The 24,222-nt window shown below is 38.3% G+C and overlaps 1 protein-coding gene across 4 annotated transcripts in view; it reads left to right on the forward strand.

Moving 5' to 3' along the window:
* KCNQ5 (potassium voltage-gated channel subfamily Q member 5) overlaps nucleotides 1–24,222 on the forward strand; it is a 270,357-nt gene that overhangs the window by 187,688 nt on the left and 58,447 nt on the right. For all 4 annotated transcript variants that reach the window (XM_062608199.1, XM_062608200.1, XM_062608201.1 and 1 more), the window contains exons 2-3: nucleotides 387–477; nucleotides 15,401–15,527. In XM_062608199.1, coding sequence (XP_062464183.1) covers nucleotides 387–477; nucleotides 15,401–15,527 — 218 coding nt within the window. The remainder of the gene's footprint in view (nucleotides 1–386; nucleotides 478–15,400; nucleotides 15,528–24,222) is intronic.

The following is a 24,222-nucleotide window of genomic DNA, read 5'->3' on the forward strand; positions in this document are numbered from 1 at the left end:
GTCAGTTGTGGAAGAAATGATTTTTCAGACACGGGAGAGGACTCTCCTATTGGTTAGCTTTCTTCAAAGCCACTAATTATATCTGGACTGCATAAAGGATTGTGATACCAAAAGTAGTAGTATCTGCGTATATTGGGTCATTTCTCGAAGAAAATCTTTTGTCTTGTGCATGTTTCCATTAATTCTACCAGTGCTGCTCAGAAGCATGTGGCTTTAGTAATAGGTTGTTCTAATGTCTTTAATGAACCAAGTAGTGGTTGAATTCCCTTCTATTAATGAAGACTGTTCATTGATAGCCTTCTACTAATTTTGGTGAAGTAGGATCAATATGGACACTGGGTCAGGGTTCTGAAAAATATTAATTATTAATATTCTTTCTTTTTCAGTTTTCTCCTTGTGTTTGGTTGCTTGATTTTGTCCGTGTTTTCTACTATTCCTGAACACACAAAACTTGCCTCTGGTTGTCTCTTCATTTTGGTAAGTGGAACTTCTAAATACAAGATAGTTTACTTTTATATAGATTCAAATCCTCTCCTTCTCCCTCACCATGGAGAAAATAGTATAATTCCTGAATTCTTTAAGAAATCAGAATTTTCATCAGAATGATGAAAAACTAATAAAATAAAGGATTCCACCATCTTTTTCTTTAAAAACAGTGTTAATGCTGTATTGCATCCCCTTCTTTGCTTGAGAATTGCTGTAGTTTATAACTGATAGTTTTTCTACTGCAGTTTGGCAGTGACTGAGCATGAAAGACCTTTGATACTGCTCCTGCCATTTATAAAGTCAGTATGTAGTAAGAGGCACTTATACTTAAAATAGGAAATAATTTTGGTATCTTAGATACCAATTTGTGCTAGCTGTTGGTAGGTACTAACATTTTAGTGGCAGTTGCAGCAGTAGGATGTGGTAGTTTTAGTATTTCTTCATAACACATGGTTTTGTATTATGTTTATCTCTCCTTTTTCCCTCCTGAGATAGATGTAAATGGATTTAATCCCTTAAAGTGCTTAACATTTTTTCATGCGTTATATGGATGCCACTTTATTCATCTGTTTCTTGATGGGCCATTTAGTTCTGCAAGTGATGGCCTGAGGATAGGCAGTAGTGATCATTAAAATGTCACTATATACCCAGAGTTACCATGGTTATTTCAGTCCCAGGTGTACAGCAGACTGTGGCTCGTTAGGTAGTGCCTGGGGTGAAGCAACTGTTGACAAATGCCAACATTTTAGTTACCATCGCCATCTATATCCAAAAGCTCTGGTCTTCAGAACAGCTCCCTAATTAATTATGGCATGAGCAGGCCAATAAGCATAATTATGGTTTATGCTATATCTCTACAGCACAGTGTGCCACTGCATCAAGATACCTGAACTAAACATCCAGAGCTGTCTAGGTGCAGATGTGTGATATTTTGCTCTATCTGATGATTTTGTAGCAGGGCTAATTAGAGGAGCTGTGCTAAATGTGGTATTTTGCTTCTCTAGCCATACTAGTGTTTTTTCTTTTTCTGGAGAAAAGATCAGGTGCCATTAAACCAGTTCAAAGTGATCAGATTTAATCCCACACTCCTATCTAGTCCCATTGTTTATATATCTGAACAACAGTTTGCAAGTGGAATTTTGTTTGAACGTTCTGCAGCTAGCTATAATATTGCAATTACTATACTAATTGCTAAGATTTTCTGGTATAGAAAACAGGAAAATTTTATTAGTCTGAAAGTACCCTCTTTCTAGTAGCAGGTGCTTTTGTGACAAGTAATCTGTTTCCCTGTATACTTATGCTAATTGGTTGTAGAAACACCATTTGTTCTGCCATAATATATGCATTTCCCATGAGCCACATATTTGCTGATTGTGTTGGTACACTTACCACTGTTGATTTCTCAGCTGGCTGATAAACACATTCCCTGTGCTTTGCCATGGCTCTCCTAGGAGCCTGAATGTGAAGGAGCGCTGCTAAGTCCTGGGTTTGCTCCCACCGTTGGGCAGAGGTGAGCTCTGCTAGCTGATACACCAATCCTTGTAGAGGTGTCCATCACTGAAGCAGAGTTGCTTGAGAAACTGTGGTGCTTTCTGTTGCTGCAGCTTCAAAGATGGACTTTTTCCATCTTAAGAGTTCTGACTGTACATCCTGTGGCATCTTCTGAACACAGAAATAGCCTTGAGGAGGAAGAGGATGGATGGTTAATCTTTGAAGTACCAATACTAGCCTGGTCCAACATTTCTATGCTATAGCCTAGTGTGTTCAGCAAACCCTTGGCAGGAATAAATCTGTGATGACGAATTTTACGGTTGCTGCTGTGGGTCTGTAATGGAGAAAAATATAAACGCAGCAAAGTATGAAGTTCCAGAAGCAGGCTAAAGCTGACTGGTTTATTCCAGTTTGCTGATGCATGATTTGCTCCTCTGCATATTGAACCATTAGCTGATACTAGCAATGTTATCAAAGCAGTCTTTTGCAACCACAAACCAAGAGAAAAATACATTTCTACATTAACTCAGGAGCAGTTGTTTTGGCTGTGCCAATACATAACTGCAGTCAGTAGAGTTTGCGCAACCTTTTCCTTGCAGTGATTCACACAGCTCTTACAAATGTGTCATTTAGTAAAAAAAAAAAAAGTTGTATTAACTATCAGAGATCTGGTTTAATACTGTTTTGCTTCATGCCTGAGATGGAAGATATATGTTTATTTGCTAATGAAGTACCATGCAAATATGCCAATCCATAATGCTGCCTGCTGGGTTTCTGTTAACTGTTTGCTTTGCAGATTTATTCCAGATGGTCCCCCCCTACAGCCATGTTAATTGGCTAAAATCTAATGTCATGTTCCTTCAGCTTAATACCTGAGCTTCTGCCTGTGCTGGTACCTGTGGCTTTTGACATACTGCAGCTATTCACAGCAGCGCAGGGAGTTTAAAGAAAGAAGTGTAGATGAGGTGAGCAAACCTTTCCCTTCTCAGAAAGGCCAGAGGAGTGGAGATTACTGTTCTGTGATCAGTCAATTCCATTTATCTCCCCCAGCCTTTCCTTAAAAGGGAGCAGAAAACATATCTCCTAATCACTGCATCCTGAATACTCTCTCAGAAACATACAGCAGTGTGTGATAGCTCAAAGTAAGTAATTGCTTAGGAAAACAGTATTAGCTGAGGGTTTCTGAGCTTCAGCAGAGGTTAATAGACTCATCTGGACTGCAGAAATGACTGAGCTCTACTCCTACAGGCAACACGAACCTGCCCTGCTGTGGTGTGCCGTACACAGCCAGGGCTTCAGCTCCGGCATCTGCACAAGTACTACTGTGTTCCTAGGCATCTTCCACTTATCAGGGGGCCTGTCAAGGGAAGCGCATTTAGTATTTGATTTTTAAGCTTAAAATTAAAGTCCTGCAGATAAGTTAAGTGCATGTTACATGCAGTAATGTTGGACTGTTAAAACAGTAATTAACTCGGTTAGATCTATGTCCAGAAATAATAAGCCTAACCAGGGGGAGAGCATCAGATAAAGCTCCTTATACCTACAGTGATAATCATGTTTTAACCTCCTCTGTGCACACAGCTTCTGGCACCAGAGCTGTAGCAGTGATATATCCAAGACAGACAATAGAATAAAATCTACTTCGACATCAAAAAAACCACAAGCAGCTTAAGAATCCAACTAACACAGCAAGAAAACAATCTTTGGTGTATTGCTGATCTCCTACAAATACATTTGTTGGCACTTTATCAAATAATAAACACAAGGGAAGTAAAACTTGGGCTGGGAAGGCAAAATCAAATCTTTTGGGGAAGATAGCCAAGATGGAATATATCTGGAACTGGAGTTCGTTCACTCTCATGACCAAACCCTCTGTGTTTTAAGATCATTTTCAACTAAAGCTATGTGAATAACCAGTTCGCTTCTGTTTGTTTGCTGTCAATTCAAGAAAATAAATGAAATCATTTGAGCTGACCCGCAGAGATTTGGCAAATCGAGAAGTCAAAAAAAAGTTTTGGATCACATTAAATGCTTCATTTAACCTGGCATAAAATGTTATTTGAGTATTTGAGCATTTGAGCATTCTAGAATTTTTGGCTTAAAAGTAAAATTGAGTCTGTAGGAAAGAAATGTCATTATTATTTGAAGTGACAAAACATTCCATTTTTTTCCATAATTTTAATATTTAATCAAGGTGGAAAAATTGCAGAAATCGTGAGTTTCTGCAGGACTGGTTTTGTCAGATCTGGTTTGTGTTCTTCTCTGAAGAAAGAAAGCTGCACTCAGTTCTGTAGGATAACGGCCCCTGAAAATGTACTCTAGGAACACATTCTTCAGGCAGAAATACCTCCCAAAGACATAAAAGCAGAAAGAGCGCAGTCAATGAAGCTAGCTTCTACATGTACTGTGGTCACTTACATGAATTCAAAAGGACAGTCTAGTAAGTGCTTCTAGCAATTAAGATCTTCCTAAGATTTTTCTGTTTTAACATTTTCCCATAAAAGAAACATAGAAAGAGGATGAACATTGATTAAAAAACATAGGATATAGCTGCCTCCTAGCAGGCAAGCATATAGTCAATTTGTCTCTGCTCTAGGGGAGTGTATCCATGCACAGCTATGTAATCATAGAAATCTGCTACAAAATTTTAAAGCTGGGCAGAGTGGATTTTAAAAAAGGAGATGGGTAGAGCTCAATTCAGAAAAGCAGCATTTTTTTAGTTTAGGTTTCTTGTCCCACAACGTGAATCCTCTTGCAACACTTGGATAAAAGGCCACCAGACCTGAGCAGAGAACTGGATGGGTGGCTTTCCAGGACCAGATAACAAGAAAAAACTGAATGATCTTGAGAGATTTCAATTACAAATACATTTCTAACGATGCACTTTCATTGACTCCTCTCGAGAGAAACGGATAAACTGATCCCTGAGCCAAAAAAAATCTGTGATTTTCAAGTTTGCTAGAGCTTGTCAAAACTCAGGATTACTATTTTTAAGTAAATACTAATTTCCAATGTTACTTTCCTCCAAAATCAAAAGGTGGCTTTGAAATTTCAAAATTTCTGCATAGAAATCTCTGAAAAATTACTTCTGTTAGAAGTGCAACACTGATGTCAAAGACAGAATAAGAGAGGGAAATGTAATGTTGATAAGGTCAAAGCCTTCATGTTTTCAGTCTTGTTTGGATTCACATACACTAATATTATAATAAGGTAATAACATGAGCATAGAACAATTCAAGCATGTCATAATAAATTACCTGTTAGCGTTGAAAGAAAATATTTTTACCCTATTAAAATAAATAATTTCATGCCTTCACTGATTAAATTTATACTCTCCTATTCTGTATACTGATTTCATCAAATCAGAGCTGACTGTTACTATAAAAATTTGGACCACAGCTTATCACAAATGCTTGAGAATCTGTGTGCAAACAGAGCAGACTTCCCACTAGAAATGTAAGGACTGGTTGCACTTTTCTGAAACCTAAAGTTATTAGGAGGAAGCCTGACAGAAAGCAAAAATGTAAATGAAAAGGTGAAGTTATTTAAAAACATATCAGTAGATGTCCCCAAAGCTTTAATTCTTCTGTCAGAAGGCAGCGTTGGCACTCCCAGCTAACCAACCAAGCTCTGAAACAAATAAGCACACACTGTAGCTATGGAGAGAGATAAAACTAGCAATAAAAATTGTTTCATAAGAAAGGAACATGGCACCTCTACATAAAACTGTAAAGTAAGGAACATGGCACCTCTACATAAAACTGTAAAGGTATCTATATATTGTCAATAGTGCTGAGGATGATAAAATACACTTCAAACACATCAGAGAATAAAAACATCTCAATACTGATATAAGCCTATTATTGATATAGTTCTGGGTTTGATTACATTGTTTCTTCTGTGTTAAGCAGAAATAACCTTTGTAAAGGGAAGAATCACACATTGAATGGAATCATCTTTCTCTTGTAATTAAAAATCATGATACGTTATTATTCTACTGGATTATTAGTCTATGGCATTACTATAAGTGATCTGCAATCAGAACAAAGAAAAGTCTCATAACTGAATCACTAAAAGATAACTATGCATGATTACCTCAAATGCTACAGCATTTAACAACAAATGCAGTGGAAGGCAACAGACAGTTTCACAGTCACTGCCGCAGCATTTCCCAGGCAGGCAGAACTACAAACCTGTCCTCGTTATTTGGAAAAGAGACTTTTAGCCAGCCACTCAAGGGGCCACTTTCTCTAGAAGAGCACAGAATCTGTAGGAGGATTTTGAGATTAAGAATGGGAAAATGGGGAGGATTAGATGTTAATGATGGAGTGTCAGGATTCAGATTAATGGGGATATAATTCTTTGAGGAGGGAAAAGCATATCTCATTTTAGGCTAATCAACACATTGTGGTAAAGAACCAAAACATTTGTCCTTGGCCTTCATGAAAGACAAATGAGCAACACTCCTTGCATAGCAACTGCTCTTCCATGACTTGTCTTCATTCTTGGTTTATCAGTTTAAGTGAAAAAAGGTAGCATGGGAAATCACTTCCAAGTCATAAGCGTAACATTTTCCATAGATGTAGATTTATCATAATTTATGCTAGACTGTGTAGAATTGAATTTTATTGACAGAGTTTGGTAGGGATCCAAACTTGTTATATGGAAAGCAAGAACTACCTCCTTGAAACAGGCTACAAACAGTTTAGATAGCAACAGTAAAAATGGATAGGTATCAAATTCTGTATCAGAAATTCAGACCTGACCCTTGTTAGGGAAATATCAATTTGCCAAATGGAAATGCAGAATATGTCTCCAGAGGAAAGCCAAAGTACATGGTTATAAATAATATGTAAGGAAAAGGCTACAAAACACTAAATATCTAAAGAAAAAGAATGCTGAAAGAGGCAGAACATTAGTGATAAGAAACCTACCATCTGAATAACATACAGGAAACCTTAATCTACTCAGTCGCTTTGCACAGATGTGAAGATATAGCTTGCTACCATTAAAATGTGAACTTTCGTCAAGTGGGAGAAGAAATCTGTTTACAAGATTCAGTTTAAAACCTGTGAAGTAAAGCAAATAAGTATCAAAATACAGGCAAACATAACAAATACCTGTAAGGATCTAGAACAGACATATCTATATCACAAAAATCCAGGGAATTTAAAGCATAGGTGATGGTAAATACACAGACACACACACTGGAACAAAGTCTAGTCCTGAGGACCATAAACTGTTGGTGAGCTACAAAGATGAATTAGCAAAATAAGTACTGGCTGTTTTAAACTTGTAGTTGTCCACAGAATGCCTAAGGAAAGGGTGTATGTCATGGACAGGATAATAATGTTGGCATCAAATCTGAACCAGACAGGAATTGGCTGATTGTAACATATGAAGGTAGGGTCACAGGAAACGAATGTCTAACAAAGATATATGTATGTTTTTGAGAGGATGTGGAAGGGGTTTGTTCTTTTCTTTTTCCAAGAGTCCAAAATTCCATAAGCCTTGAAAAAAAAAATAGGAAAAGCTGTGAAACTCTCAGCAAATGGCATAATTTGTAAAACGTAAGTCTTGGTAAACTGGCTGTCAAAGTCTAGTTATTGGATTGAACAGAGGGAACCAAGTCAACTTTTTCACTGTACCTGAGGAACTGAATAAAAATATTGTAACCAAAGAATTCAAGATTTCAACTGTTCAAGTAACAGACATGTTTGGTGAGATGACAGAAGTTAGCGTCTTTAAGAAACTAAATGCATAAGGAGAGTTTTGGGAGATGGGGCAATGTGCCTGCCCAGTCCACTTAGCCCAAAGTTACCAATTGTCAGAAAACACTTTCTTAAAATTGCTTTCTGAAAATGTTAATGAATTTTGCAAACCAGGAAACTGCAAATAGAAATAACTAAAAAGAACACAGCAAATATCATTTGCAAAGTCTCTAGGATTTAACAGCTCCAAACATGCTAAGACCAAAGAATAAGAGAATAGAAGAATAATTTCCTATCCCATTCTGCTATACAGCATGGCAAATGTTATCAGTTAGTTCATATAACATGTGATTGACCATAACAATTAGCCTAAAGCCCTTGCATCAATATAATATCAATGTGGATGCCAGAACGTAAAAAGATTCAGAGTCTGCTCTGGCTCTGACACCCATTCTTTTAGACACAGCAAAAGATACCAGACTCTTCACAAACATTTCAAAAAGAAGACTGGGGAGCCGTGTTGCTAAAGAGGCATGTGCTTGAACGTCTGCCTGTAGCATGTGACATCAGAAATGTGACTACAGCAGAAAAAAATGCGTGAAGAAATCACAAAGGAAATGCAAAAGCCTGGGTACAGCTGTACAGAGCTTCATTGTTTTCAATATGTGGATAATTTTAAAGCTAAAATCAGACCATTTACTCCTGATATCTCTATACAGAGAAAGAAAACGTGAACGAGTACAAAGCAGGATACAAAAATGTTTGTAAAGTAGAAAATTATTTATAGTGTGAGTTTAATGGCTATCACCTCCTTTCAGAAATTCTTTCAGAAAGGTAGTTGTACCTGACACATAAATAAAAGATATGGTACAAAACTGAGAGTGCAAATACCTGGAAAACACCATATTTAAGGGTGATGCTGTGTCTGCAGAAGAGCAGGATAGACATGTTGGATGGCAAAGTCATTGTTTCCCATTGCTATTTTCTCAATTTGAAAAAGGCTTTTCAGTGGTGACCAGGGTATTCCTAGAATAACTGTCTATCAGAAGCCAAAAGGAGTCAGGGTATGTGTTTTCCCACACATGCACTGACACAATAATTTCAGTGACCATGACGTCCAAAGGCTGGAATCACAGCTGCCCAGTGACTCGATCCTGCCTGGGACTCGGTCCTGTGGCACTGGCAGATCCTCAGCAGTCGGTCCACAGTGGTGGTGCGAAATAGGCTGATCTGGGGAGGCAGAACGGTGTCTATCATTCCCTTGTGGTTGCTGAGGAAGGTCAGCACAGTTTCAGTGCTAGGAATCATATACTGGCTCTGGTATGGTACATACTCGTATTAACTCTATGAGAGGTGCTGAAAAACATAATTAAATGGCAGCTACATAATTAATTCTGGTGCCTACTTGCACTATCTGGTTCAAAATTGGTTTTACTTGTCAAAGATTCTGGTTTTTTTTCTGTTGTAAGTGAATAAAGAAACATGATTGATAGGTGCCATTTCAAGTAATAAAAAGAAAAAGCTTAAAGGGAGTTGGATAGCAGAAGTCCAATATAACTGTGGCTAATTAAAACTAAGCATATCACTGGGATTTTAATATTATATCAGTAGACTTGTAGCTGCACATTAGATTAAAAGGCACAGAACTGATTTCTCAATAATCCTCTATTAATGTAGAATCAGCATGGGAAATCTTAATCATAATTTGGAAAAGCAAGTGTAATAAAAGTATCACATTCATTATAAAACTGATAAGTGATAAAACGGTGCATAAATTTCATTTCGTGCTTATTGTCTATTGCACTGGGAGCTGAATTCTCTGGTTGTGATTTATATGCTTCTAATAGAGTGTATTCTGGGATATGTTTTCAGAATTATGGATGCCTCTCTCACTGTTAAACTGCAGTTGGAAAGAATTAAAACATTATTTCCTTAAGTGCATGCATGCATGCACAGATATGCTTCTTAGCTTTGTAGATCAAAGATCTCCCCTTCTTATGCTGAACCAAGAATCACACAAATGCATTCAAATTATGCTACTATTTTCAACTATAAAGAATGCATATATCCATATCTGATTATTCTAAACTGGCCAGTGTAACAGAAACATCCCTAGTCCTACACCAGCCTCTGCATCATAACTATTTAAAGCTTAAACTTTCCTCAGGTTTCTTTGAGACAAGACTAGTGGTGTGCTTCCCCCAACATCCTGATAGTGTCTGTTTAAAGCATAGAGCTGAACTCTGGTGCTCAGTACTTTGAATCGGCAGAGGGTTTTTTCTTCCTGAGAGAAAGATGCGGAAGCTGGCATGTTATGTTATTGCTTCAACTGAATGAGAAAACAATCTCATCCTTTTTGACAATAGATAATAAAGCATTGCCATTTGAATAGTATCAACCATTCATGTGAGATTTTAGCGGCAGGTTACATTCTTAAACCAGTCAACTGTAAATTAAAGGATGAGAAAATATTTATTCTCCCTCTTTTCCAGCTGATTTGGAAACACTGGATTTCCCTGATTATGAGTTTTAGGGAAGAGGGGACACTTCGTGAGCTGTATCAGATGACATTGCTCCTCCTGTTGCTGCTGTTGTGCTGGTGTACTGAGGCTCTGCTACCTTACACCAGATGAGCATCTGCAGTGCAGCTACACTGCAGAGATGTATTCAGTAGGGAAACACTTGTGGCCTTATTAAAGCTTATTTCAGGGAATTAATTCTAGTCCATTTCCCAGGCTTCTGACAATGTCACTTGTAGACACAGTTCTCCTGTGAGCTCAAGGCAGGCAGCTCCTCACATCAGTCTGCAGCTTCTATTGGTCTACTTCATTAGCCATTAGAATACTTAACAACACAATTTACATGCAAGAAATATAATTAAAATAGCATTCTCTTGTGGGCAGATTTCTTATATCCAAACCAAAAGCTCATTTACACACTGAAAAATAACCAGGAGCATCCTAGAACAGCACAGAATGCTTGACTTGGGTCATTTTCTTATCTCAAAAAAAGGCTCTAATTCCCAGAAATGATAGTCTACAACCAAGGCATCTGATTTCAGCAGCAGCAAATTACTTAAAGTTTTAATATGCAGTTATGTTAATGAACGAGAAAGCTATGATAAAACCAAGGTTTTGGTGTTATGATTTGGGAAATCCTTATCATTAAAAACTACCTGAGCAGCATATTAATGTAGACAATGTCAACAAATCATCACTTGTATCCTAATTAGATTAAATTAAATTAAAAAAAAAAAAAGTGCTTGTTGTATCTGGATTGTACAAAGTATGCTTGATTTAATTAATTACCAACGTTGTTCATTAGAGTCCTCCAGGTCCTTCTTTTAATAGAAACCTTGCTTTGGATGGCATCTGTTTCCTTTCCTGCCATTTCTGTGACCCTCATTGTTCCAGTGGCAGAGCAACCAAAGTACTTGCAGGTGAAAAAATCTTCAGGAGCACAGTGGCACCCGTTCCTTATGCCAAGAACAACTAAATCTTTTAAGCGCATGAGTTTCAGCCTTGCTTCTCTTGCATATGCATAGTGCTCCATGACAACTGGAGCTGCATATATAGAAATATTTCAGAATAAAAAGTTCACCAGTCTTGATGAACTGCACTTTGAGAAGGAAGAAAGACTTTGCACTGTCCAAGCCTCCAATGCATCTGCCATACCAGGTACTGTGGGGGCTATCTGTGAGCTTAAATAATCAAAAAGTTACAGATTTTGGTAACTGTGATGCAAGCCAGAGGCAGCTGTGATTGGAAAAGGATGATAAGGTGGGAGGGATAGGGGAAGTAATGGCAAAGGCCAAGGCATTACTGCTCTACCTAGGAACAGAAAGATTAGGTTTCCAGCAAACCAAAATTTACTCATCAGTTCAAATACAGCCTTGCTAAAGTTTGAAGGAGGCCAGATTTATAAACAGTGCAGAATTTTCCCATTCTGTTGTAAATGCTGTTATTCATATTTCATACGTAATCCAAAATTAATGGGGTTCCATATTATATTTAGAACAGATATACTTGGAATGCATCATTTCTACAGCAAGCCTACAAAACATATGAGGTCTAATGATTTATTCTGTCACATGCCTTTCTAATTATGTTCTGATTTTCTGTTTCAATTGCTAAGGAGCTAAAATGAAGTTATTGTAAAGCCTAGATTTATGCTTAATATTTTAATAAGTCATTGAAAATGAAATCTAAAGAAGAAAAGAAAAATCCTGATCTTCTTTGGGATGCATCCTTCCAATTTTTGTCTGTGGAAAACCAAGAACCTCATAACTGTGCAGCTGCCACAGGAAAAACTAATGTCATTCCCTGGCCTGCAGTAACCTTGACAGAGATTTGACTTTACATTATGACTGACTGAACTGATTACTAAAACATTATTTTTTTCACAGTGGTGTGGGATTATGCAATCATAGAATTATATTGTTTCTCTCTGGTTTCAACCTGGAGCGATTCAAAATACAAAAAAATCCCTGTCATATATGCTGATATATATATATATGCACTCACACATACTATAAAGAGTTCTGTTTCAATGCATTCATGTTTTCTAGCAAAATCTTTTTCCTTTAGACTTTATTAATGACGATATGTATGAAAATCAGTTGTTCTTTGAGAAAGTAGGAGTGACCAGGATATTAGGGTCATTCTGAAATACTGCTATTTCAGAAAGTGCAATAGTAAGTGTGAAACCCTATCTCCACTTTGTTCAATTTCTTTTCTGTTATTAAAGCTTGTACTGTATTTTAAAACCTCCAGAAATGTGGTATGTGTGGAAGAAAATCATATATAGTACTTTTAAATTCAGCAATTCTTTTAGCACAGAGCCATTTTTAATGTATTTGAACTCACTTACTATAACTACAGCAGCTGTTGTTAAAATTTACTTTTAGCAGAAACTGCAGTTGATTATGAGAGAATATCACCATGCATAAATTCATAATGTTGCTAGAAATAGTAACTATTTCTCTCAGGGAATGAACAGAGATATTTCACATTGTTTCTCCAAGAAAATATTATGCTATTACCCCACCATCAAAAAAAAAACCAACAAAACCAACAAAAAACCCACATCCTTTTGCTCTTTTCTCTCTCAGAACAGATACGTCTTCGAGAAGATTCTCTTTGCAGTACATGTTTATGCATCTGTGTGTGTGAGCGACAAATAGGATTTCTGCCTCTGACACACAATTAGACTATGAAGTACATAAGTAGTACAGATGATGAATACGAAACTGCACAGCACTAATGGGAAACAGAATAGTAAACTGCCAAATAAAAATTACCTATTTTAAACATCTACCAGCAGTTTTGTGATGCTAATTTAGCTGAATTGAAGCTGTAGACTAGTCCTGCCAGAATCATTAAGGACTTTCTGTTCTTCACAATTCTCTTTCAGAGGCCCTACTGGGGTCTAGAGTATGGTAAAGAACACACTCCTGTGTGTGTGGATCAGCTCTTGTAAAATGCCTGTGACAATTCCAGTGTACTTACAAAGTAGGAGGTGTTTTTCGTACATCTGTACACATAATATGTTTTCCAGGGAAATGACAAACTTCAGTCAAATTAAATGTGATTAGATTTTAACAAGGAAAAGGTTTTATTGGAAGTGAAGAATGCTTTGCGCTTCACTGGCCTCTGTTCCTTCAGTATTTCTTACCCCTGCACCAAAGAAGAGACTTTATCAGGAGAATCAGATGTTATGACCCGAGTGCCTGCCATCCACCCCCATAAATTCAGAGACATCACCAAACAACGTGTAAACCAGATTTGACAATCCATGATTTAACTTCCACTATAAAAGTAGTTAAATAACTGAAATACATATTCTTCTTTTTTTCCAGTTGGCTTCTTGTCTATTCTTCATCTACACAGAATTTCCTACAAGGAAATTTACCACATCATAGCCAACTATTAAGAATTATTGTTACTATACGGAGAATTTTTTCAATTTTGCACATAATCCTTTCATAAATTGTGCAATAACTCTGTCCTTGGAATTAAGCTGAAGTTTCTTGTAGTAGAATGAAGAAAAAGGAAATCCTGACCAATCACACTCATTTTTCCATGTGTTCCTTTCTGACAAAAAAATCTCTCATTTTTTTAGACATGTTTTAGCAGAGGGATCTCATCCTGTTTTTGTGATTTAGGCATTCAGTATGGGATTTACAAAGCTGGAAATGAAGGCACTGAAGGAGGCTCTAAAAAGTCTTTCAGTTTCAGTGTGATGTAGTTATACAAGCCGACAGGTTTTAGGAAGGAATGCTTTGTTTTCAAATTGTTCTATGACAACCGAAGGAAATTAAATTCACAGTGTTTCCATGTACTGCCACTATTCATAAGCTAGTAAAGCACCGTTACATGACACAATATTAATAATGTAATTTTTTCAGGTAAATTAATGCCTGAGTTGACATATGTGATATTTACAGCCTTATTGGCTTGTAGAGTTGTAGAGTCTTACAGTCTAAAAACATGCAAACTGTTTATTGGGGAAAAGTCAATGTTGGATCAACCATGCCCTTGCAAATATTCCTCTATTTAATTCATTTGCAATGATTTCTTAACCTGTACCTCACTAGTCCTCATCCTGCAGGAATAACAAATTAATTGGCTGACAAGGAACAGCTTTCTCCTGGACATGGAAATACATACAGCTGCCAAATAAAATAAAACTTTCATCCTCATCTTCTTGATGAACTGTTTAAGAAACTCCTTCAAGTATTTTTCTTGTTCTTTTGGTGAACACACAAATTTTTATTTTATGATTTCAAGCCCCATAACTTTATAATGGCATTCCAGAAAAGTATGTAAGTTTATAATTACATACCAGAGTGTATGTACAAAATCACTGCATATTATAAGGAATCAGATTTCCTTAAGGTATGGAACTGAATTGTGCTCCAAGCTGTATTGCAACAGGCAATACAAGAGGTAACTCCGTTGGCCTCACTGTTTTACTGAGAAATTTCTTCTAATAAAAATGGCATAAATAGAGGTTGGTGCTATTAAAATGAACTGTCTTAAAAAAGGTTCCAGGGTGAAAGAAATGCAAGCCAGACAAGAAAGGTGAGACTTATAAATGCTTCCATTCACAAGCTGTCCAGGGAAAGTCAGGCGTAGTGTGAACATTCATTTACCATCTTACAAGCAATTACATACCCATTGTATGCAATGACACTTGCATGTATTTTAACTTTCTTCTGGGGAAAAAAGTTATTTCCTAAATGCTTCTGCATCATCTCAATCACTTCCCCTGTATATTGCTACAATAAGAATATATTTGCCAACACATACAGCCTTCAAACTAAGAACTGATTTTATGGATGTGGATATATAACATATTCTTCACTACCTGTTTAAATTTCCTGCGAACTGATCCTCTGTATCCAAAGTCACCAAGTATTGTGCTTTGATTTTTTTTCTGCATGACTTAGTTCTTCAGTGTTTCATATTTAGTAGCCAGTTTTAGCAGATACTTAATGTTACTGAGGTTAGACTCGGACTATTCATTAGGAAGCTCTGGGAACTGTGTTCTTTGTGTAGCTGTGTAAAAATCCTGGGGAGCAGGATCCCAGGTTGGCTTGTTATCTTCAGATGCTTAAGGTGGATTGCTAGACACACACGGTGATCATAAGTTTCTTGATGCTTCAGTGTTGGTTATCTGTAACAGGCATTTTTCTTATTTGCCCTTTCTAGGAATTTGTCATGATTGTTGTCTTTGGTTTGGAATTTATTATTCGTATCTGGTCTGCTGGATGCTGTTGTCGATACCGAGGATGGCAAGGAAGACTGCGCTTTGCAAGGAAACCATTCTGTGTAATAGGTGAGTGTCCCAGTTCTAGGTTATTTTAAGATAAAAATAAATACCCCTACCCCCCCCTTCTGCTTTGCTTCAGAATGAAAACTACTGGAATCAGACTCTGTTTAGAACTTACTAGAAATATAAATCTGTAAACAGTTTGAACTTCCTAGAAGCATTTGACGTCTCAGGGCGGTTTGCTGCTCTCCCAAATGCTGTTGTGAAGAAACACTAGCAGATTGTTCAGTTCAGCTTTTGTTTCTCTTCCCTTTCCCTTCTCCATTGAACTGGCAAGTTTTCTGTCACTGACTAGCTTCAGTCTGAGGTGTTAATCTGCAGTAAAAGTGAATGGAAGGGTTCTTCCTTGTCCAAAACTTTGGTTCTACAGGGTGACTTATGTAGATTTTGCACCCTTTCCTTTAAACAGCTCATAGCTACCCTCCTACTATTTGTGAAATAGTTGAGACAGGTATCCTGGCACAGGTCTCAGTGAGTGCTGGGGTTTGCTTTACTTAATTGTCGTTTTTCCTCCTTTCTCTGGATTTGACATGCTCTTCTTGTTGCATGTTTATGTAGGCAACCTGTAGCCTTAAAAGCATCTTCTCTGTTCCCCTTGCAACTCCATCACTTGCGAGCAGAACTAACTAGTAGCTAACAACCTCTTGTTTGTGGCAGTCATCCTGTGCTGGTTCAATGGATGAAAAAAGGAACTTTGTTCTGCAAAACACTGTGCAGCTACTAAAGCAGCTTCTGGAAACTAAACCAGTAGCATTAATTATTCTGTGTCTCTCCTGCCGATTGATATTTTGTCCATTTCTGGACTTTAGCATCCGTGAACAGATTTTCTGATTTGATCACTTGAGGAAGAACCTTTAGCAAGTAATTTTGCAGCTCTTTGTACTTAAAGTAACTATTTGCCTGACACCTTGGCTTTGAAGTCATGACAAAGTGTGCCCTAGTAGGAAAGGATAACAGGCTATATGTACTAGCTATAGATGTAGATGAAGACACATTACATCTCCCTTTATTTGGCACTTATTAGACCACATCTAATCCCCATTTGCCCCCTCCAACACCATACATGAAAGACATCAATAAACAGGAGCAAAGTGAAGGCCACCAAGACGATCAGTGCTGGAGCATTTGCCCTGTGAGGAGAGGCTGAGGGACCTGGGCTTGTTCAGCCCTGAGAAAGGATGACTTCAGGGGGAACTCTGTGAACTCAGTGCTAAAGTCTCCTAAAAAGCACATGGCCTATTTTGGCCTACTACTTTTCATGCATTTGTTTAATCATTTACTCACTCATCCATTCAGTTATTCTTTCTGCTTATTGTTACAGTGTAATAATAATATTTTAAAAAACTTTGTCTGTTTACTATTAATTAAATTTGCTGTATATCTCCAGCAGATCTGTTCTCTGATTATTTTTGTGATCAAACACAAATCACACAGGGGAATGACCTAAAAGCTAGAAGTAATAAATCTGAGGATTGCCCCAAGGGTCACATTCAGGCAGCCTTTATTTTTTTTTCCATTAATAACCTAATCGCTAGAAAAAATTTATTGAGAGCCAAAGCTCTGTGCTTACGTTAGTGTGCCTACAATGTCATTAACCCAACAAATCAGTTCATCAAACACTGCTGTGTGCTATCACGTTAGTAATGATATCAAATTATTTGAAAGCTTTGTAGACTTATTTCTGTATAAAATGGAATAGTAGTATAGTATTAAACCTTGATTTATATTTTGTTCCATGTCAGGAGTTACTTGCCATCCCTCGTTTTCTCTGACCGTATATGAGCTTGCATACATAATGTAAAGGGCATACCAAGATACCCTCCCAGATAGTTAAAGATGTAGTTCTGCAAATCCTAAATCTCTCAGGTGCATCAGTCAAGCTTGGCAGTTAGCACTACAGAGAAATATTGCTGTGTTATACTGTGCAGAAGAGTAGCAATCCAGGCACCTCATCTCCTGACTGCTGCCTTCAGGAGACAGGGATACAAAGGCCCAGGAAGAACTCTGTGTCTGCCTGTGCCTTAAGAGGAGCCATGCTCACTGAAGAACCCCAAAGTAAAAGAGGACGTATCTGCTAATGAGAAAGAAAGTATGGCAACCCCTTACTGTCGGGTCATTCAGGGACACTGAAATAAATGAGGTCTGTTGTTCTTTCTCTGGCGATGGGCCTCCTTCGTGGTTGCAGGTGACCTAACTAAATTAAACTAACTTCCGGTCACTTTTCTGGGTGTATGAGAGGTTTTACTATCACAATGAGCCCTTGGTCTGTGAGGCTGGCTCCCATGCAGTGGCACATTATAAAAATAATGAGGAATAACAAATAACAAGGTGTGGATAAAAAGAGTGAGATCCTGCCAGTCTCACCTGCGTGTCTTAAGTCTGATAGACTTCAGAGGAACTTCTTTCCGCTGTCCCTGTAAGAGACTTTGGGACTCCTACATGTGGAAGCCCAGCGAGGACAAATGAGGAGCACATGAGCACGCTTTCCTTAGAATGCTGGAAGCAGTGAATTATAGTACCTAAGCTTTATGTGACTTCTAGATTTAAATATGGGGGTTGAAGCTCCTAATTCAATTTTTTTTTCACCTTAAATTTGACCCCCTTCTAGTAATATAACATTTTTCCAGGGCAACTAGATTTCCTGGCGGTCCAGCCCAGTGAAAGATTTAATGTGTTTCAGTTAGTCCATTAGCAGTTTCCCACAATGGCTTCTGTTTTACCTCTAGTCAAGCTGCAGTACGATGGAAATGTCACAAGTTCAAATTCTGTTGAGGCTGCAGAATGAACAAATTCCCAACAGGAAGCTTAAGTCCATTATCTGTAATCAGGCTCTTGAACTTCATGGCTGGCAAACCTCGTTTCAGACCATTAAGTGATAGCAGTGGCTGTTGCATATTACTGGATCTATTTTTCATTAATTGGAGTAGTAATGAACCGTCATATGGCACTTTTGACAAACCTTTATAAACAAAACCATATCTATTGTGTTACAAGATCTGCTGAACCCTTAATTTGAATTAGTTCAATATATTTATGTAATGATACACTGTGTCTGTCACCTTGGTATTTAGACACATTATAGGGTTTAAATAAAGACTGACAGTAGATCTGCTGCTTATGATAAACAATGTATACAGCCTCCTTGTAGTATAATTTGAACTCTAAATAACCCAGCGATGTTCTGTAATTAAGAATATCTTTGACCAAAGAGGAATATCTTTGACCAAAGAGACACATCTCACATCGCATATCATTACAAATCCTAGCAAACCCAAGTGCCAGCAGGAGTAAGTTCCATGCTGAAGGGGTCTTCTGCCAGCCCGACTTGAACTCATCCCAGGAACATGCTGTCCACTTCACTCCAGAAAATACTCTGACGGCAGTAGTAGTATTAAGACGGGAAATCAAAATTTCCTCAAATGATTTCAGCAGCCATAATTATGTGCAGTGAACAGAGGCTAAATTGGTTACAAATTGTGTAGGTTTTTAAGACTAATATTTAGTGGCATATCTTCATGTTTGACAGTTCTGGCGGTACAGTTTTTAGAAATGCATAGGAAAAATAATGTATTTTGAATATCATCTATGGGACTTATTCTTTCACATATCTGACTCCCTTGCTGCTGAGTAAGGTATAAGTAAAAACATCGGATTCTGGTGTTCTTTTTCTAGAAGCTGTGTGTCTTCTAGTCAAAAGAAATCTGCTAGTTTTGTACAAGGCAGTTGTTGAAATTTCTGTCTAGTGTCCGCTAAACAATTCAGCAGCCTGTACTTGTTTATTGCCATGCTTTTTTGATCTCATGTTTTGAGTAGAGGAGCACTTACCAAGAGCTGGGCAACCTGAGTGATATGTGTCTCATGACTTCTTTCCCGCTGGGGAGTTGTGGGTAGTGTCACATTTCATCTTCATGAGGTTTTGATCTGAGGGCTGAACTTTCTTTGCATCCATATTCTCTGTATCTGCCAAGATACCTGCTGATGAAGGAAGTCAACAAGGCTAGTGTAAGATTACTGATGAAAAACTATTGATTAATTGAAAACAAAGTAATTCATGGAAGCAAAGCAATTCCCTTTTCCTGAGGAAAGGCATTATATATTCAGTCTAGATCTTTTTCTCATCAAAATTAAAAGCACTGTCTCTCTCAAACATGCAGTATAGCAAATAATACAGTTTCTGGTTTCTAGGTAAAGTATGGTTAAATTCTCACTCTGGGAGATTTGGAACAGAGCCAGTCTCTCAGCTCCACTGAAACTATCCAAACATCAATAAATAATCCTTAATTGGTCCAGAGAGAAATGCTGATTTATCCTGTCACCTGGTGTTAATTGTAGTCATCTGCTACATGAGAAACTTTGATTTTTTTCACCCAAAGGATAATCAGTCATTGTAAATAGACAATCCCTGCAGTACAAATTAGAAGAGAGCCACACCAGAACGGGTTCTGTAAATGATTTATGGATTCTTTCAAATAATTGATGATCTCTCATTTTTGAATCTCAGGAAATACATTGTATAATAATAATAATAGAACTTGATATTATTAAGTACTATATATTTTCAAATATTATATATTGCGAATCTATGTTAGGGAACTTCAGGTAGAGCTTATGAGCCACAAGGTCTCAATGACTTGGAAATGCACAGTAAGAATAAAGCAAGCAACTGACAGACAAGAAGCAGTTAACATTTTCTCTTTTTAGACCTGGCATGTTCAATTTTTCTCACGTTTTTCAGGGACTGGCTTTAAAATTGTTGCTACTAGAGATGCCCAGTATAGGAAGATGTTTATAGAAATGCCTTTGTTTTCACTACCTGTCTTAATTCGAGATGTTCATATCCTGCCTTACTATGCTGAATTCCCGTCATATCCATAGACAAAATCTTTGATCAGATTTCCATACATACACATAAATTCTCCACTCTAAAATGAAGTAATTTAAGTAAATTTAGCTGGTAATGCAAGTGCTGGTGTGGCAGTTAGAGGTAGACAGCATTGTGCCAAACTCACTTATCTGCCTACCATAGCATATGGAGTTGCGAAAGCAGTAAAATAGTTTGGGTTTTAATTTTTATCATTCCTAGCATCTAAAAAAACCCATAATTTTAAATGAAATAAGTGAATAACATGTCAGAGCCTAATTGATATGCAAGGAAGCACTGAGCTTTCTTGGCTTCTTTTCATATGTTGTGCTGCAGATCAGCTGCTTCATGGGTGACATTTCTTGCAACTCCCTTCTCAGATCATCAGCTCTTTCCTGTAGCTCCTCTGTGAGAATTGCTGTTTGGTGGCTGTGCAAGTTTTGCTTTACAGCAGCAAATTACATTCTCCAGGCAGAAATCCGAATCATTTAAGAATATTTCCATATTGGTCCAAAATAGTGTCCTATTAGACCAGGTGCTTGCTATTTTGGACTTTTGCAATTGACCATTACTCTATCCTTGGCATATATGCAGCCTCTCATGGGACTGTGATATCCCTAGCTTGTAGGACTGCTTTATTTCAAAAGCCACCTTCAGTGTGTCTTCTATTTTACTAACAAGCCTATACTTACTTATGAGTGTTTCAGCAGCATGTTAACATAAATTTCAATGTTAATGCCTTGGTATGGTACATTAGGCAACTGTCAGTCTGACTATTTGAACCATGATTAACTACTTTTGCAGGTGTTAATCAATCAAATCGTGCTTCCTCTCACGTTGTCTCAGCCTCACCCCTGTCAATCCAAATGAAGAAATTTGAAAATGTCTTGAGTTATTGGCTTGGCACATACTGCAGGAATCTTTCTAGGTTTGCTTGAAAGTGCAGCATACAACAGAAGGCAACATGCTGTTATCTTATATTTGCAGTATGTTTTTCCGTGTATTTGGTGCTTTTAGCTTATAATTGTTACTCTTACGCCTGTTGAATGTTATGACTTTATTGCTGTCTTTCCTGAAGACTCGTTTGTTTCTGTTCAGCTCACCTGTGTGTGAGCAAGATCTTCAGGAAAAGGGCTGTTGGTGCAGTCAGTTAGAACCGGTGGATTTTTTCTGCTTGGCTCTTTGTTATTTAGGAACAGGCATTTTCAGTTGCTTTAAAGGTAATGGTTGCTTCTTCAAATGCGTTTTTCTGGTATTTGCTAAGCTTCAGTTTGTTAACTGGCAGTCCTGACAGTTTTAATCACAAGCTTTGCCCACTGTTACATTCAGTATAATCACAGAATCATAGAATAGTTAGTGTTGGAAAGGACCTTAAGATCATCTAGCTCCAGCCCCATGGCAGGGACACCTCACACTAAACCATGTCACCCAAGGCTCTGTTCCAACCTGGCCTTGAACACTGCCAGGGATGGAGCATTCACAACTTCCTTGGGCAACCCATTCTAGTGCCTCACCGCCCTTACAGTAAAGAACTTCTTCCTTATATCCAATCTAGACTTCCCCTGTTTAAGTTTTAACCCATTACCCCTTGCCCTATCACTACAGTCCCTAATGAAGAGTCCCTCCCCAGCATCCCTATAGGCCCCCTTCAGATACTGGAAAGCTGCTATGAGGTCTCCATGCAGCCTTCTCTTCTCCAGGCTGAACAGACCCAAGTTTCTCAGCCTAAAAATCAAAGTGATTGCCAGGTGTCTTCATCCAGCCTTGCAACTAGCGTTGTGATCACAAAGCTTGCAGAAATGCTCATGTTTCCATTCTTTTACGTCACTTCAGAGGACTGAGTGTTGCCACCAGCGGTGCTAAAGTGACTGATGGGCAGAATAGTCCAGTGGGAATTGCAGGAAATCTCTATTTTTATGATCATGCCTCAAATGGTCACACTCCAACCGCTGCATTAGAAAAGGACTTGTGTACAAGAGAGAAAGTACAGTTTTGTAATTCTTCATTTTTACAGCTGCTGTGTTAAATATAGCAATTAGGGAGGATTTGACAATGTAACAACGTTGTTACACTTTATTACAGAGTTACAGTATTTATATCTCAAGTTTAATACAGCTAAGTGGAAATATTTGCATATTTCTATATGGCAATTGGGCATGTTCTGCACACTTTAATTTCCTTCCTTCCCTTCTCTTCACACCCCTAGCACTTAAGCGTCAGGTTCTCATAACCTGCAGTCCCCTCTTAAAAAAAACTACATATTTTACCTTTAAGCTTGTGCTGTCAAAAGTGAGGATTTGACCTTTCCACTAATAGATGATACTGCCATCATTAACAGGTCTAACGAAGGTGTCCACCAGATCTGTTTTATATCAACCTAAGCTCCAATATGGTGTAAATGTTTATTTGAGTCTGGCCTAAGCTGCCTCTGCCATGGAAAGCATCAGCTCCAGCCATCTGCTTGCACCATCATGCCACCCATGCTGGTGCCCCAACACATGCCTGTGACCCTCTTGGGAGCAGCTAAGGTGAAGGCAGAGCTCCTTTGGCCCTGGGGCTCCCCTGCACCAGACCAGCCTGCTCATGAGACCTGCACACTGGGGACTGGTTTGTTTCACATTAAAATGTCATAAGGCAGAGTGCAGAGGTTGTCACGCAGAATGGCATTATCTGCTGTATTTAAGATCTCATTTTAGGATTGGCTCCTGTTGGGTTTGTGAGGGTGCTACCAGATTGTGGTTTTTTCCCCTCTCAACAAGTGCTGAACTGAGCTTCTATTTCTTTCTTCACATCTCCCGCAGGAAGAAGTCTCGAGGGTGGCTGCAAAGTGCCCCACATTAGTGTTCTCCAAGTCATATAAAGTTTCTTGCTGCCACAGTACTTCCTTTTCAGCAAGTAGAATAGCAGCTGAGGGTAAATAGTGGCTGGAAAAAAACAGGGGAGTTCCAAGAGATGCTCACAGTGACTGTGCAGACATCCAAAACAGCTGCGTAGGTTAGGAATGCAAGCTCTGGTTTTAGGAGGCAGGGAGAGGTGTGTGCCTCTGCTCAGAAACTTAAGGTAGGAATTAATTTCTTTCAGCCAACACTGAGGGACCCATGTTCCTGCCTTCAACGCCTGTATTAGATAATTCAGCTATAGACTAGATACCTCCTGTTTCTTCCTACCCCAATTTGAGGTGAGATTAATACTCTCTTCCCTCTCCACCTACAAACAGGCTTTTCCTCTCCCTCAGAGACACGCTGTTCTCTCCCCTGCTCTTTCCAGCATGTTTATTTCTCAGTTTTTGCATGTCTACTTTCACCCTCACACCCAGGATTTTTCTGTTCTCACATTTTTGGGCCTTTCCACTCCCATACCACTGCATCACCTTCACTTTATAAAACCTGTGAATGTGTTAGACAGGCATTTCCAGACATCCTGCCCACCTTCCTCTCCCTGAGATTTTAGAGTGTCATTGAAAAGGCTGTGAAAGTGCAGGGTCCTGCCTATAGGTCCTGCTACAAGGACCCCGCACAGAGGTAGCACTGCTTCTCCTGCTGGGCTGGATCACATAGGAGCCCCATGTGGTGTTCTCTACACACTCACTAGTGCCAGATACCTCTAAAAATGGTTTTAATACCTGTAGCCCAAATAACCAATCAGACAATATTTTTGTTTGGACGTCAGGGCATCAGTATCTGACTCAGAAAGGAATTTGGATCCCCTGAAAAATTAATTCTAGCAATTCAGGCAGAAACATCCAATCTTGTCTTTAATTTTCTCTGGTTATTCCTTTACATCCTGTGGCAATGAATTTTACAAGTTAATTGCATGTTGTATTTCTTTTTATCAGATTTA

This window comes from Pezoporus occidentalis, unplaced genomic scaffold (assembly GCF_034315485.1).
Source record: "Pezoporus occidentalis ecotype Australia unplaced genomic scaffold, CSIRO_AGI_Poc_V1 ctg13, whole genome shotgun sequence".
NCBI classification, from domain to species: Eukaryota; Metazoa; Chordata; class Aves; order Psittaciformes; family Psittacidae; genus Pezoporus; species Pezoporus occidentalis.